Source organism: Thalassophryne amazonica, chromosome 21 (assembly GCF_902500255.1).
Source record: "Thalassophryne amazonica chromosome 21, fThaAma1.1, whole genome shotgun sequence".
Classification (NCBI taxonomy): Eukaryota; Metazoa; Chordata; class Actinopteri; order Batrachoidiformes; family Batrachoididae; genus Thalassophryne; species Thalassophryne amazonica.
This window is the reverse complement of record NC_047123.1, coordinates 33,436,498-33,449,793: the sequence shown is the minus strand read 5'-3', so window position 1 is coordinate 33,449,793 and position 13,296 is coordinate 33,436,498. Positions and strand designations below refer to the sequence as shown.

The 13,296-nt window shown below is 39.9% G+C and overlaps 1 protein-coding gene across 2 annotated transcripts; it reads right to left on the bottom strand.

The window, feature by feature from the left end:
• Positions 1–4,376: 4,376 nt before the first annotated feature.
• On the bottom strand, positions 4,377–7,498 carry LOC117503400 (alpha-1-antitrypsin homolog). 2 transcript variants are annotated; one of them, XM_034162612.1, is made up of 5 exons: positions 7,460–7,498; positions 6,640–7,318; positions 6,076–6,346; positions 5,703–5,859; positions 4,377–4,632 (listed from the first exon to the last, which is right to left on the bottom strand). In XM_034162612.1, the coding sequence occupies exons 2-5, from the start codon at positions 7,304–7,306 to the stop codon at positions 4,441–4,443; spliced, it is 1,287 nt and encodes a 428-aa protein (XP_034018503.1). In that variant the 5' UTR covers positions 7,307–7,318; positions 7,460–7,498; the 3' UTR covers positions 4,377–4,440. The 2 variants fall into 2 exon arrangements, with proteins under 2 accessions (XP_034018503.1, XP_034018504.1); XM_034162613.1 differs by having other exon boundaries at positions 6,640–7,315; positions 7,460–7,490.
• Positions 7,499–13,296: the final 5,798 nt, after the last annotated feature.

Here is a 13,296-nt window from a genome sequence, read left to right as displayed (position 1 = left end):
CTATGCAACTTATACGCTCCGGTATGACTTATACCCCCATATGACTTATACTGATGTGTGACTTATACTCTGGAAAATGCAATACTTGCCTATTTGAATTTTAGATTCGTGAAGAAGCTTCATTGAGATCCAGTGAGATTTAAACCATATTCAGTGTGCAACTCATGCATGTTTGGATGATCGGTGTTGAAACCTCACATTGGCGAGTCACATCAGTGCTGTCTGTCGCATCAGTGCTCTGTCACATGTTCTGTGTTGAGAACATTCAGTGTGTTAACATTCATACCCAGCAATTACTGTGTGGCGGCGTTACACAGTGTGTTTCCAGCATTTTATTCATTTCAGGTAAACCTCCATGCAGATGAAATTAGCTCTTTTATTGTCACAATGAAACACATGGAATATTTCTGAGTGCACGAGCTGCCGTCATAGCCGTGGCAGTAACACCTCATTAAACTTGTCAGCGGGTTTGATCATCACGTTGGCAGATATGTTGCTCAGTGTTCACAGTTAACATTTTGTCCATTTTACATTTGCCCATTTGCTTCGTGAGCCCAGATAGCTTTAAACACATTTGGTGACTTTCGAGCTTTAGTGCTGTGGATGTTTTAGCTGGTGGTAGCAGAGAACAATGTGCAACCAGAGGAGAATGTTAAAGGAATCGATTAATGATCATTCAACTGGGAATTGTAATTAAGACTTTTCTTTAACCTACTTTGATAAATGTTTAAGTTTGTAGCCATGAAAAAAAAAAAATCAAATTAGCACTTTTTAAATTGCTTAAATTTGATATTGCCTCATTTGCAGTTTTATAGTTTTGCAATAAAAACACAAGAGCCAGTGCAGAAGACATTTATTGAACTATTTACTTGAGCTCTGTACTTTTATACATGCACACATCAATCAAAATAAATACACATTTTTGTCCCTCCAGGGAGCGTTTGCTGCAGCTGCAGGGGAATGCAAAATGACAGAGACAACACACACAAAAAAACAGACACCCTGTCTCTTCAGATATGACAAGTCTGGTTCTGTTGCAAATATGCAATTGTTAAATTTTCAAGTTGATCATATGCAATGATCAAAATCAGCTGAAACGTGACTACAGCAAGCCGACAGCAGGATACGCTGATGTTCACAGACAGTCGGACAGGTGGGAAGACTTTCAGCACTTCTGATGACTTTCTCGACTTTCTGAATAATTCTTTATGTCCCTTCCCAGTAGTCGACGGTGTGTGGGTGCTGATTGTGGACACGGACTGTGCACATATTGATTGTGTAAATGCTGCAGCAGTATGTCCTTTTATTGACAGGTCAAAGGGTGAGGGGTTGTATGAGGCTGACGGCCATCCAGGTGCACATCTTTCCACGGAGCCATAGGTCGAGTAAACTTTGCCAAGAGATGATCTTGTCAAGCAGTTTCATCCAGGTGAAACCAGGAAAGGGGGTGGTTAACCAGAACGAAAAATAATTTCTTGTATTTGTTTTCTGGTGCATCCTCGAGCCTTGCAGGTGGTTAAGAATAAACAACATAAACCTGTTTGTTTCACTGTAAATGTCTCAAAAGAAGATGACTGCAAGACTGTTGCATCAATCCATCAATCCGCTTTCCAAACCTGTTAATTCCAGTTGAGGGTCATGGCAGGGGGGCTGGAGCCTATTCCAGCGGTCAATGGGCGAGAGTCGGGGTACACCCCAGACGGGCAGGCGCTGACATTTACAGCTATTATCTTATTAATGAAGGATAAATATTTTAGTTGGTCATGAAGCCTCACATTAATGAAGCTCATGCATCAATTCCATTTCTTATGCTGCAGTGCAGAAACTTTCACCTTTCCAACCTCCTCGTTATGGAATTCAAGCTTCATTATGGTTGTTGTTTTTTGCTTTGGTGATGCTGTGGATCAGATCTCTCAGCACAAACCTCCATGCAGCTTGGATTTTAAAAAGTACAACACTCAAAGCTGAAATGTCACCTCATTAATATTTGCTATAAAGGGTCAGTTCTCCCTATTGCATATAGGAAAAATCCACCCAGAATGCATTGTGTTGTCAACAACCAGGATTTTTAAAGCCGGCAAAAACACTTCCTGCAGCACTGGAATGCTGAAGATTTCCGCTTTGCCACGCATGACTGATGTGTTCGCGATGTGAAATGCTTTCAGGCAAAAGCAAGTCGTGCGCCCCCCCATGGGAGTGCGTAAGTCCTCTCTGCGGTAAGGAGAGTTACTTCACACCGTCTGGAACTCCACATTCCAGCCACATCATATAATCAATACTAATAAACGTGTTTACTTCTACCACTGATGAGCACAGTTTGTATCTGCATGAGCTCCTCATTGTCCAGGTTATCTGGTTGCACTTAGTGCCGTCTGTGCTTCAGGGAAGGACGTCGAGAGTGTGGCTGAGCGGAGCCCAGCGAGGTTAGCAGTGACCGGCGGTGCAACTTCAGGGCTTCATTATCTTCACTATCAAAGACGTGACGGCTTCTGTTACGTTGTGGTTTTTTGATCTATTTACTGCTGTGGCCCCAAGAGACTAAAGGCACACGGTACAAGAGCAAACTCACAAACATTAAGAGCAATGCAATTTAAATCTCAGTGATGAAAATACGAAATGACATGCCAAAGTTGAAAGCATAAATATGAAGTCAAATTCATTACACATCTGAAAATGCTTTCATCTGTACCTTGTAATAGCCCTTCCTGTTCTTATTTCTGATTACATTTGTCAACAAAAAGATTCTGTCCTCCGAGTCAGCCGTCGTACCCTCCGTAAATAACAGTTAAGTAGATACAAGCTGGCTGGAGATACGGCGTGAAGCAAAAGCTTGAAGAATATCTGCTTGTCTGTTGTGGCTTAAATGAAGATGTCACAACATATTGTTCTGCACGTCAGTATGTTGAATTGCTAAAGTGATGAGACATTAGCAAGAGATATTTCTACATACTGGAAATTATCTCCGTATGGACATTTGCCCCTTTAGACTAGCCGTAAAAGTAAGGATGGGGAAGTGTGGGGTGAACTACTTGGTCTACTGCCACCGTGACCTGGACCCAGATAAGCAGCGTAAGAATCATTCAGTTGACGATACCAACACCAAATTTGGTATAAATACTTCTGAGAAGTCCTTTTCTTCTAAAAAAAAAAAAAAAGCTGTTACTCACATGAATTTTTTAATTTTGGGTATATAATGTTGAAGTCACTGTTTCATCTGTTCAACGGTCCATTCTGTCTTCAAGCACTGATATGGGAGCAAAGCAAAATCCATCACTGAGGACCTACCCTTACCTAGTTTAGTCCACAAGCCAATGTGGTTTGCTGGGGTGACGCCATTGCTGTGCACAAGCAGCTACTTGGACCCATAGATAAGAGTTTGGTAAGCAGAGAGGACAAATGTTCATCCAAAGGACACGACTGACTTTAAAAGTAAAAATACTACCTCTACTACTAAACCCTGACACTCCAAACACTATCACATGTTGTACAGCATGCATGTACACTTAAGAACATAAACAATCTATTTAAAAAGCATGAAAGTCAACATTAAAATATTTAACAGGTACAACATTGAAATAAACCAAGAATGTGCAAATATATGATGAAAATACATATTTCAGGGTGCCATCTTGAAAAAAAATGGCCGTCATTTTGAAAACTGAAGTGGCTAATGACTGATTTGCAAAAAGTAGACCAAGAAGGACAATTAATCCATATGTGTTGCTTGTATCATAAAATTAAAGATTCTTATGATATATGCATTTATCTACTTCACTAATGTTTGACGTAAACTTTAAAGCCATCAGTTTTTTCCATTATGCTTTTGCACTTCAAGACTGTTGCACCACACAGTTGAGGTGGCAGGGCTGGGGTAGGAACATGTCATGGTGTAAAAAAAAAATAATAATACTTCTGTGCGCCATTTATTTACCCATGATTCTTTTCTCTACATCGACCCAAAGCGTTGGTGATGTGCAGCGTCGGCGTAGTGAACACCGTAGTTAACTTGAGCTTTCCTGAAGTGTTTTATTAGCCAAATGAATGGAAACATGAACTTTCAGTGTAATTTTTATTCAGTAACTGTCTTATTCACACATTTCAAGGAGAAATGAGGCCATTTACTGGATGTTTTCCTTTTTAAAAGAGAAAAAATACAAATTCTGCTTGATAAAACGTCAGATATTGTTAGAGGGCCGTGAGACTTGAGGAGCAGACGATCTGGTTGTCGTGACGACAGACAAATGTGTTCAAAATCGTCTGCACAATCACTCAGAGATGGAAAAACTGTTGAGAGACATCGTTGAGATTCAATTCTATGGAGGAAAATAATTTCCGACAGCAGTAAAACATTTAAACACTTTTTGTATTTTTGTTGTATTTCTGATTTTCACTTGATTTTCCACGCTGTCAGTTGTGATCGTGATCATTTCTTGTCAGCCTTTACGCAGCAGTAGGGTCAGAAACCTTGCCCATGAACAGGATGCTCTTGCTGGCCTTCTCCATGATGAAGACCAGGAAGGGTCTGTTCACGACCATGTGAATCGGCATGCTCATCGGCATCATCTCTAACGTGGTGGCTGCTGCTGCAGTGGTTCCCACTTCATCCACGCTCATCACAGCCTTATGGGTCGCCTGGAACAAGAAAGAGGAAGTCGGTTTTTGCTTTGACACAGTTGCTTTCAAAAAAGTGATCTTTTTTGCGCAATGTGTATCATTGTGATTGTGTTTGAAAAATTAAGGGATTTCAATGGGGGGGGGGGGGGGGTCACAGGGTCATGGAAGAGTTAGTTATATTTGTCAGTTGATCCTTTTTTCAGTCTCAGGTTGACATTTTAAATTTTCTCAAAATCTTGAAAGTAATTTGCACCATATTGGTGAGGCGATTTAATCCAACCTGGATTATAAACCATAAAATCTGGGGTTAGAACTGAAATACAGGTGGGTGTTTGACATGTTTGTCTTACTGTCAGATTCTGTGTTCAACTAATGAATGAAATAGAAGTACTGAGATGAATTGCACCATCCTATTTCGTATCATTTACAATTTCCTATACGTTTTCATGCTCTGGTTTATGCTGGTTTACTCTGATTCCAAAACTGAAAATGGGCTTGTTATATTTTATCATTTTTATTATTTTTAATTATTGTTTAATGTGTTTCATTTATTACTGTAAAAAAAAAAAAAAAATCCAGACTCCATCTTCATGAAACATGCGGGCCGTGTTCGGTCGAGCCTGGAATAGATCATTTTAGATTACTCAGATTATAGATGAGTTTCTGGAGTGATTAAAGTGATGGGCCAATATGTGATTTCCTGTCTCTGTCTCTTTGCTTGCACCTACTGTATCTCAAAAAGTGGTTTGGTGACACTTGGGTTGGAGAAGGGGTTTCGTCATAACCTGGATTTGCTCTCAGAATGGGCCTTTTTTTAATCGGATGGTTTAGGTTCTTTGACATTGTGAGGTACAATTTGCCTTTGAACTCATGACTTCATGGCAATGCAAAGATCTAGTGTTTTGTTTTTGGGGTTTTTTGACAGTTAGTGGCAACTATTGTAAACCACACCATTGCGCCATTTTACGAGGGTAGGCTGAAAAGTTCTAAGGCTCCCCATGAAGGAGTAATGCATTAACTGCATTATAGTGAGCCTTAGAACTTTTCAGCCTACCCTGGTATGTATATATAACAATTCATGAGCTTACCTTTGAGACTTTGGTGGGGACTTTGTCAGAAATACCAGAGAAATCTGCGTTGTCTTCAAAAGCATCTTTGATTCCAAGTTCTTGCAGCGTTTCCTTCAGAGATGCTTCATCAGAAATGGAAAATTTCGGCAGCTCCAGTGTCACAGAATGGAGACGCCTGTGGAAGACGTCACTGCTATCAGAATCACTGTCATATAACGTTTACACAGATCATATGTCCAAAAATACTCAACCAGTTAAAACTTCAAACCTTTAACGTAAGGAACATACTCTTTCAACCAACTCCTACACGTTCTCTCTGATCCTGCAAGATGTCAGTCACAATTGCATAAGACAACACAGAATGAAGATTAAATTGTATAACTTCACTTACTGTTTAAGTTTTTTAAGCCAGTGCCTAAAGTGTCCTAAGTCCAGAATGCCCTCCACCTCGTCCATTTTGCCTTCATCAGGCAACACAACAATCATGGAGGAGTTGCCGCCTTTGTAGGGCAGCAGAATGGCTTGGTGGTGGTGTTCTTTGTCGTTGTAGTACTTGTAGCGGCCCGTCCTCTTCATCATGTCCACTTGCACGGTTTTGCTTGAGGATACGTGGAAGGTGTCTTTATGTGTAAATGAGGCGTTGAAGGGTTTCTCCCACTGTCCTGTGTGAGCAGTGAAGGAAGGACACATGAATATTTGCTTTTGAATGGAGGAGTACACTCTGTACTTATTAATCATATTATAATAAGAACATCGAGGCACTAATCGTTATTCAAACACACTTCTACACTTTTTGAGCGACCTCTCTTTTTTATTTAATTTGTCATTTTTACACAAAATTAATTCATGTTCATGGCATTTAAGTACTTTCTGTTGCTTGTAGCATCCATACATTGCAGAAAGAGATGTGCTTTTCACCGAGTATAAGATGACTCTGCTGTATTATCCATCTTACCACTGAAGTATATGTAGCTGATCAACACCATGGCCATTGCATTGTCTAGATCTTTGACTTGGTCTTTGATCATGTCATGGGTTTTATTGGCAATGAAGCTGTTGATCTTCGCTGCAGCATCCGTGGGTTTGGAAAAGTCAACATGAAAGAACTCTCCTTGGTAGTAAGTCTTGACATCGTTCACAAATGTTTCGAGGGTACTGAAATCATTACGCAGAGCGATACCGTTGCCAAATTCCAGCTGGTACTCATTGGGTTCGCCCAGTAATTTTAGAAGATGCTGATATGCTTCATTGATCTGGGTCTGATTGAACTCGTTGTAGCCCAAGGTGGTAAACATCTGGCTGTGGGTTGCACCATGGGCACCTGTAGACAGCATGGACAGGGCAGTGGCAACACCCAATGGTGAGAAGAAGATATTACTTCCAGCAGGAGATTTTCCCAACAGGTTTTTGTAGAGGTCAAAAGCAAATTTGCCATTGGGAGGAGCCAGGATGTGGCAGGGATGAACTTCATGGCCATGGTGGTCTTTGTAGTGCTGGTGATCATCATGGTCATGACCAGGGGGGTGACCATGATGGTCATGACCAATGTGGTGATGGGCATCTGCCCAGGCCATAGCCAGCAGCACCACTGTGAGCGCACAACTAGCAGATAAGCACCGCATCTTGTCAACCTGCTTAAATGAACAGAAAAAAACACAGGAACTTGTTAATCAGGTTTGAAGACTAAATCATTGTGCTATTTGAGCATTCTTTAAAAAAAAAAAAAATTGAATTAGTGGGCAAATGTTCAGCATATTTCAACAATCCAAGCTCACCTGTACTGTCCCCTTTGCTGCTGAAGGTTGAGCAGAAGCTTCATCATTATATAGAGGCGCTCCGAGAGTGTCAGCTGACAGGTCGATTAAAAATTAACCAAACTAGCCCACTGTTTTCTGTCCTTTGCTAACAGATAGTCAGAATATCTCACTGATGCAATTCCACTCGTGCAGGGCAACGTTGATAAAGAACTCCTCACAAGATACCATGTTTTCATCTGAAAATGTTTTACAAATGCTTCGTAAGCATTGTGTCACTCACAGTTGCGCCTACAGAAATCTTCACACACCTACAGAACTCAAAAGGATACATCACAAACCAGCAGCCTTTGAGGAATACAAGAAGATCCATTTTTGAGGAGGCTGAAGCTCTGAGGGGTTTCCTCCGGTTAAAATCATCACTACATGCAGATGCTTATCTGATTCATTGATCAAGTCAATTCCCTTTTGTCAAAAACTTTGGAAAAAGTTCCTGATCAAATCCCTGATTTCATTTTCAGCCCCAGACGGGCATTAAAACACAGAAATTTAAAGATATGTGTGTGCGTGTGTGTGTGTGTGTGTGTGGACACAATTATCAAGTACAAGATTATAGCAGTGAAAATGTCCACTAGCCTGATCTGCACAAAGATCACTTTCTTTCTTGTGCGTAATATTGCAAAGATTCGACCGGTTGCAGAAACACTGATTCATAACTTTGTTTTGTCGAAAACTGACTGCTATGTTGTTTTCTGCCATCAAGAGTCTCCATCTGATTCAGAATTTAACTAGGAGAAGAATATTTGATCGCATTACTCCAGTTCTGGTTTCCCTTCATTGACCTCCTGTTCATGTGAGGTCTGATTTTAAGGTTTTGTTATTAACTTGTAAAATTCTCAAACCAGTCTCATGGATTGTTGTGATTCAGCAGCACAAAATATACATTAATCTATTGGTTCCTCGTATTGTCACAAAAAGTGTAAAATTTTCGTTATGGCAGCACGAATTCATTCTAATTCATGCCATGATGGCTGCACATAATCAAAACTGCAGCGGGGGAGCTAGTTATGGTTAGGGTCAGGGGAAGGAGTAGGGTTAGTAAGTTTTAAAAAAAAAACGTCACGAAAATTTGAATAATTTTCGCATCTTAAAATTCCAAAACTCAACTCTAAAAAATGTAAATTATACATTAATAATGGGAGGTCAAAGCTTTGCTTATCTAAAAATGATGCATTTCTGACATGTATGAATGCTTTTTTTTGTTTGTTTGTTTTTTTGCTGAATTTTGGGATTCAAATGGAAAATGTACCAGAAGCTGTGAAATGTTCACATCGCCCACTAGATGGTGACAAAAGCTGCTTAAATGTGCAGCAAGATCTCGACTGTTTATTGATTTGAGAAGTTAACTTTTGGCAAAATAAATAAATAAATAAATAAATAAGCTCCCTTATGGTAAACTTATTTGTTTTTTAATGAAAGAGACAAATCCAAAAAAAAATCCAAGCTGAGTACCACTGATCGTCTCCGAGAATAGTTTGCCTTTTATTTTACAAAAAAAAACAAAATGCAATCAGTGATTATTTAACATCACATAGTCAGCAGTCAGAGACAATCAATCAATGATCGGTCAGTGAACTTAAGGTCTTATGGTGACTCATGTCGAGGGTTGTGTTTATTTATTGGTGAAAGATTAAAATAATACACACAGCAACTGTTTCATGTTCATGCCATTTCAAACAAAACAAGAGCAACACAGTCGAGTTGAAGGTCAAGATTAAAGTTCGTGTTTGTTTTTTCTTTGTTTATTAAATATATCACACTTGTCAATAATATATAATGACATATTTATACCTTTAAACATCCAGCCAAGTTCAACTGATTGATGGAGAATAAATGTCACGCTGAATGTCTGGAAGCAGATGAATAGGTTGACATTTCTGTTACTTGTGATAGATCTGTTGTCTTATTCATCAAACTATCAGCTATTCATCATCTCCTGAATGGGGTAAATATCACCACGACATGTCTGCAGGCCCGCTTGATACCAAAGCAAAAACCAGCTAATGTCCCAAAACTCTTAAACTGTGCAGCCACATGAAAATGTATCACCATTTTATGTTGGTTTTCCTTTGTGTTTGGGAAAGACTTGATGTTTTTTGCAAAGCAATTTCCGATAATTGCATGAAAGAATGAGGACATTAAAGGAGCAGGTGGGCTGCAGAGTCTGCAAAAAAAGAAGGAAAAAAAAAAGATAAAATAGCAAATAGCTTTGTAATGGAGGAAACTTAAGGTTTTTTTTTATCATGGGGAGATTCAGTCACAAGGGAAAATACTTTCATTTAAATGTCTTTCATTTTTGTCACATTGTGAAAAATGGAGAAATAAACTATAAATTATACTGTTATTTTCAGAAAATTGGGGGAATGGGAAAAGATGAAGCAAATTTTGTGACATAAGGAAAATTGATAGTTGTGCATTTTTCTGAAAAAACTAGGGCGGACGCATCTCCTCCACTCTCCCTTATCCCTGCTTTCTGCTTTAACCTTCAAGTCCCTACTTCACCAGACTGTGAATTCCTCAAATTATATTGGATTCTGGATCTATTGGACTACTATTGGATTTACCATGGAATTGATCAGCTGGTCTCTGAACGCTATTGACACCATTTTTTCTACAAGAAGGTCAGGACCAGGGGATCCTACCTGCCCAGATGGAACGTATCCTGCGGGCTATGTTCTCGACTCCTGGGGCTCTTGGCGTGTTGCATGCTTGGCGCCTTTCTCCATTGAAGACGTCGAGGATTTATTCATTTTTGGTCTCATGGTAGCAGGGCTGGTACTTTTTGGCTTATGTGCTGCCCTGGTATACCGGAAAATTGGCAAGACAGTGGCATCAAGAACCACTGCCCCTCGCTTGTCCGTCATGATTAACGAGGTTGGCAAGGCAGTGCATTCTCAGACTGCGTTGACTCTTGAACTCGGATGCAAATTGGATGACACCTTGGAGCTGATGCGTGCCTTGCAGTTGAAGTTGAAGGTTTCGGAGGCCGGTGAATATTCTTAATTCATAATTGGGAATATTCTTAATTCATAATTGAGATTTGGTTGTTCAAGTGGAACTGTTAAAAAGTGTTTTTCACTGCTCAACCACTCCAGGCTTATCGAGCCTGAAGGACAAATCGTCCACTGTTTACCTCCAGAGGAATTTATTCAGGCCTTGGTGAGATTATTCGGCTCCTTCTTATCTCAACCCACAAAGACAATAAACTGACAGACTTACACATGGACAAAGACTGAAGCATGCTCCATTTTTCCCTTCACCTCCCTTCCTGCCCCTCCCATCACAAACCCCATCCTGGCCACTGCTCACGCCACCCCTTTCCCCTGCGGGGGCTGCGCAGTTTTTAGCTGCGGCAGGTCCCCGTTCCCCCCAAGCTGGTGGCGGCGTGACTCCAGTTGCAGCGGCTACCACACACTCACATCACCTCAATTTGGAAAATGGACTGTTTCAAGTTTAGTGCACATAAACAATGTCAAATGTATATGTGTTGTCTTAATTCTGATGTGTGCCATTATTACGGTAAACAAGTAATAATTGTGGATTAATTGCTGTTTACCTGTGGAATGTGAGTGCGGAAACCGCGCGATTGGCAAAAACACAAATAACAGCTATTTAATATGAGCGAATGCTGCAGATTCTCAATTATATGCTTCATATTTTTGCCAAGTCCAAAGAAAAAAACTTGCCTGTTGTACCAATTTGTTGTTACACCAATTTGCAAACAACATGGAATCCAGCATGAGATATTGTAGAAAAATGAACCCTGATCCACCTCAAAATCCAATAAACTCTAAAAAAAAAATAAAAAAATAAATGCTGACATGTCCATATATTTGTGAGTTTGTTCATTCATTCATTTTCTGCCGGGTCATGGTGGGAGTAGACCAAGCAGCTCATCCTACACTTCCCTATGCTTGGCCAAGTCCTAATTCTTCCCAAGCCAAGTGGGAAATATGAGTTACATTGCCCAACAAAACAAAAACAAAACAATGCACACTTGACATTAGTTGGTTTGACAATTTTCCCAATTTGCTGTTACACCAATTTGCGAACAACATGAAATCCAGCATGAGACATCGTAGAAACATGAACCCTGATCCACCTCAAAATCCAATAAACTCTAAAAAAAAAAATAAATGCTGACATGTCCATATTTTTGTGAGTTTGTTCAATCATTCATTTTCTGGCGGGTCATGGTGGAAGTAGACCAAGCAGCTCATCCCACACTTCCCTATGCTTGGCCAAGTCCTAATTCTTGCCAGTGGAGTGGCATTCCCAAGCCAAGTGGGAAATATGAGTTACATTGCCCAACAAAACAAAAGCAAAACAATGCACACTTGACATCAGCTGGTTCGACAATTTTCCCAATCAAGAGGAATATCCCGGTGACATCGTCATAGATTATGAACATGAACAGAAAAGCTCAGTTTGTTGGTATCTTCTCACTCCTGATTTTTCCACATCGAGTACAACTTGATGACGAGCCTGAGAGCAATGACGCAGGAAAAACAGCGCAATGGGGAATAAAAATGATCCACGGTGAACAGGAATGAATGTGCGCACTAAAGAGAAGATGAGAAAATATAATTCAACACATCCACGGTCAATAAAAGTGAATCCCTGAGGTGTAATTTGTTCCTCAAAACTCATAACCAGGATTTTATGTCTGGTACTTTGGTGTTATGCCGTTCTATTGAACAAAAGCAGGATGATTTGGATCTTTCTTGACCAGCGTCGTATTTGGCGATATCCCTGAGAAATGACCCCACGGAGCTCCTGGGGAGGTTTTCAAAACTGTAGGATTTCCTGAGCTGAAACTCGGGGAAACGGATTTCTGCCCGCCTGTGAAAACAGCAATCAATGTGTTAATGGATTTGCTCTAAGCTGTCTTGTTACAACTTGTGTGAGCCGTACTGTTGCTTTCCCTCACTGATGTATCGAGAGTAGTAATTATTGCTGACTTAGAAACTAGTCAGCATCATTCATCAGGCCATGCAACAACAGAAAGCCAGCGAGTGAGATCAATACAAACTAAAAGAGATCAGCAAAGCACAGATGACAAACACTGTGCAGAACGCGCTTGCATCCTGTTCTTTCTGCGTAATTTCATTTTTTATTAATTTCCTTTATAATTTTCTTTTTAATCACGCTCATTATTTAGTCCATGGGCCAACCAGGTTGCCAGGGGACTAAACAGCAATTTACAATCCAGACCTACAACAAAATGTATGGTGGCCATCCCAGGGTGGCAGCTGTACACAGGTGTCCAAAGAGAAAAATGCTCCAATCATTTTGAAAAGTATACCACATTATTTCTGTAATCATACCCACTCCAAAAAGGTACAGTTTGGACTAGCTATGATTGAATGTTATGGAGTTATGGGGTAAAAACAGCAAAAATAGTGACAAAAGGCCCATTTCAGTTTGTACAGGAGTCAAAAGTTATAGTTGCTACAATTTTGGTTAAAAAAAGGAATGCAAATTATTGGTTGAGTTAATAGGGTTTTCATCTGCCATGCTTAGTTATCAAGTTATAGGGGTTATCCTGTAACATTGACCTTGTTTGACCTTTACTTTGGAGGCCAAGCATTCAATGTGGTTAAAACTATTCCATTTATTAATCCTAGTAGCTCAGCCAATAATTTGCATCACTTTTTACCAAAACTGGAGCAACTTTAATTTTTGATCCTGTTCAAACTGAAATTGTCCTTTGTCATGATAATTGCTGTTTTTATCCTGTAACTCCATAGCATATAGTTGTAGATTGTCTGAACTATAGCTTTTTGGAATCTTTGGAA